This window comes from Colletotrichum abscissum (assembly GCF_030869225.1).
Source record: "Colletotrichum abscissum strain IMI 504890 chromosome Unknown Scaffold_473.1, whole genome shotgun sequence".
In the NCBI taxonomy this organism is placed as follows: Eukaryota; Fungi; Ascomycota; class Sordariomycetes; order Glomerellales; family Glomerellaceae; genus Colletotrichum; species Colletotrichum abscissum.
Genome location: NW_026850402.1, coordinates 1 through 1248, shown reverse-complemented (window position 1 = coordinate 1248; position 1248 = coordinate 1). Strand labels below are relative to the sequence as shown.

At 51.0% G+C, this 1248-nt stretch overlaps 2 protein-coding genes across 2 annotated transcripts; one reads left to right on the top strand and one right to left on the bottom strand.

The window, feature by feature from the left end:
* Positions 1-49: 49 nt before the first annotated feature.
* CABS01_17214 (uncharacterized protein) lies at positions 50-139 on the top strand (the record flags this gene model as incomplete). The annotated part of the gene is made up of 1 exon (XM_060550541.1): positions 50-139. One exon carries the CDS (start codon positions 50-52, stop codon positions 137-139), a length of 90 nt encoding a protein of 29 aa, XP_060394576.1.
* Positions 140-718: 579 nt separating this feature from the next.
* On the bottom strand, positions 719-1168 carry CABS01_17213 (uncharacterized protein; the record flags this gene model as incomplete). Its single annotated transcript, XM_060550540.1, has 1 exon — positions 719-1168. The coding sequence occupies one exon, from the start codon at positions 1166-1168 to the stop codon at positions 719-721; it is 450 nt and encodes a 149-aa protein (XP_060394575.1).
* Positions 1169-1248: the final 80 nt, after the last annotated feature.

Here is a 1248-nt window from a genome sequence, read left to right as displayed (position 1 = left end):
CTGTCCGGGATGATCCCGTGCTGTTAGCCCCTGTTACAACAGGTGATCAATGTATAATGTCAAACAAACAGGCTTCGTTGCCCAGATATCGCCTTCTATCCCGAGAAGGAAGCAATCAATACACTATCGCTTTGTCTAAGGCGGCACGACTGATTGGGCGCGTGATCAGGGGACAGTCTTGAGTCTCTGCGCGGGTCAGGCAGCCTCAAAGACCTTTTTGATGGCGTTTCTATTTGCTGGCCTGGAAGCACAAGGGTATCTGGTTCTTAGTGGTTACCATCGGGTCCTCACCGTTCGCTACATTGACAAACAACGCCAACAAGGACGTCCGAACGGTCCGGGGCAAATACGCAGCCGGCTGGTGTTCTGCCCTTGACTTCGGCCTCAATGAGCTTGCATATGTTGTCAGGTTACTAGTTTATCTCGCTCGGCGGTGGACACGTGGTACGGCCATGCAAGTCAAAGTTGAATTTCTGTGGGCGAATTTCTATGGGACGCATGTCTCTCTTAATTCGCAGACCTTTCTACCCGCTCACATTCAACAACTCCGTACAAGGACCCAGTACAAGAACCCAATCAAATATCGCAGGGCTAGCGGGAGATGCCGTCCGTCACCGGTTCCAGCAGAAACTCGTGTGCCAGCCAGCACAGCGATGATACATCTCAATGCTATTTCATGTTCACATCTTCAGCCACAGCCCATTCGAGGGGCCTCGAGTCATACCCTGACAACGAGTGCTGCAAAGGTATTGTGTATCGTTTCTTCGTAATACAGTACGCAAGTGGTCAATTCGTCACTCTTCTGGCAGAGCAGGCTGCCATAAGCTCGAACTGTGGTATGGTAGTCCATATCATCGCTGTCCTCTTGAATGTTCAACGTGAACCGCTGGCTCGGGCCCTGGTGGCGCAAAAGGTCCCCAGAGCTTGTAAACCGAGGCCGTTTCAGCGACTCGGCCACCTTGGCTTCGTATTGGAGATCTCCAACCCAATCCATGGATGCAGCTGCGAGATGAAGCTCGTGGCAGTCTTCACCAAGCGCAAGTCGCTCGAGGTCAGATCCAAAGAAAATGGGATTGGCCTTGAGATTAGCGGCTGTTTCATGCCATGTATTGTCCTTGAAGAAGATGTTCATGACATAGTCGAGTACTTCCTTCGCTGACCTGGGCATTTGGGAAAATGTGAAGAGCGTTGAGTCGAAGCTGAGCTCTTGCTAGACCATGATTAGAGGTCGCCCTTATATATGATATA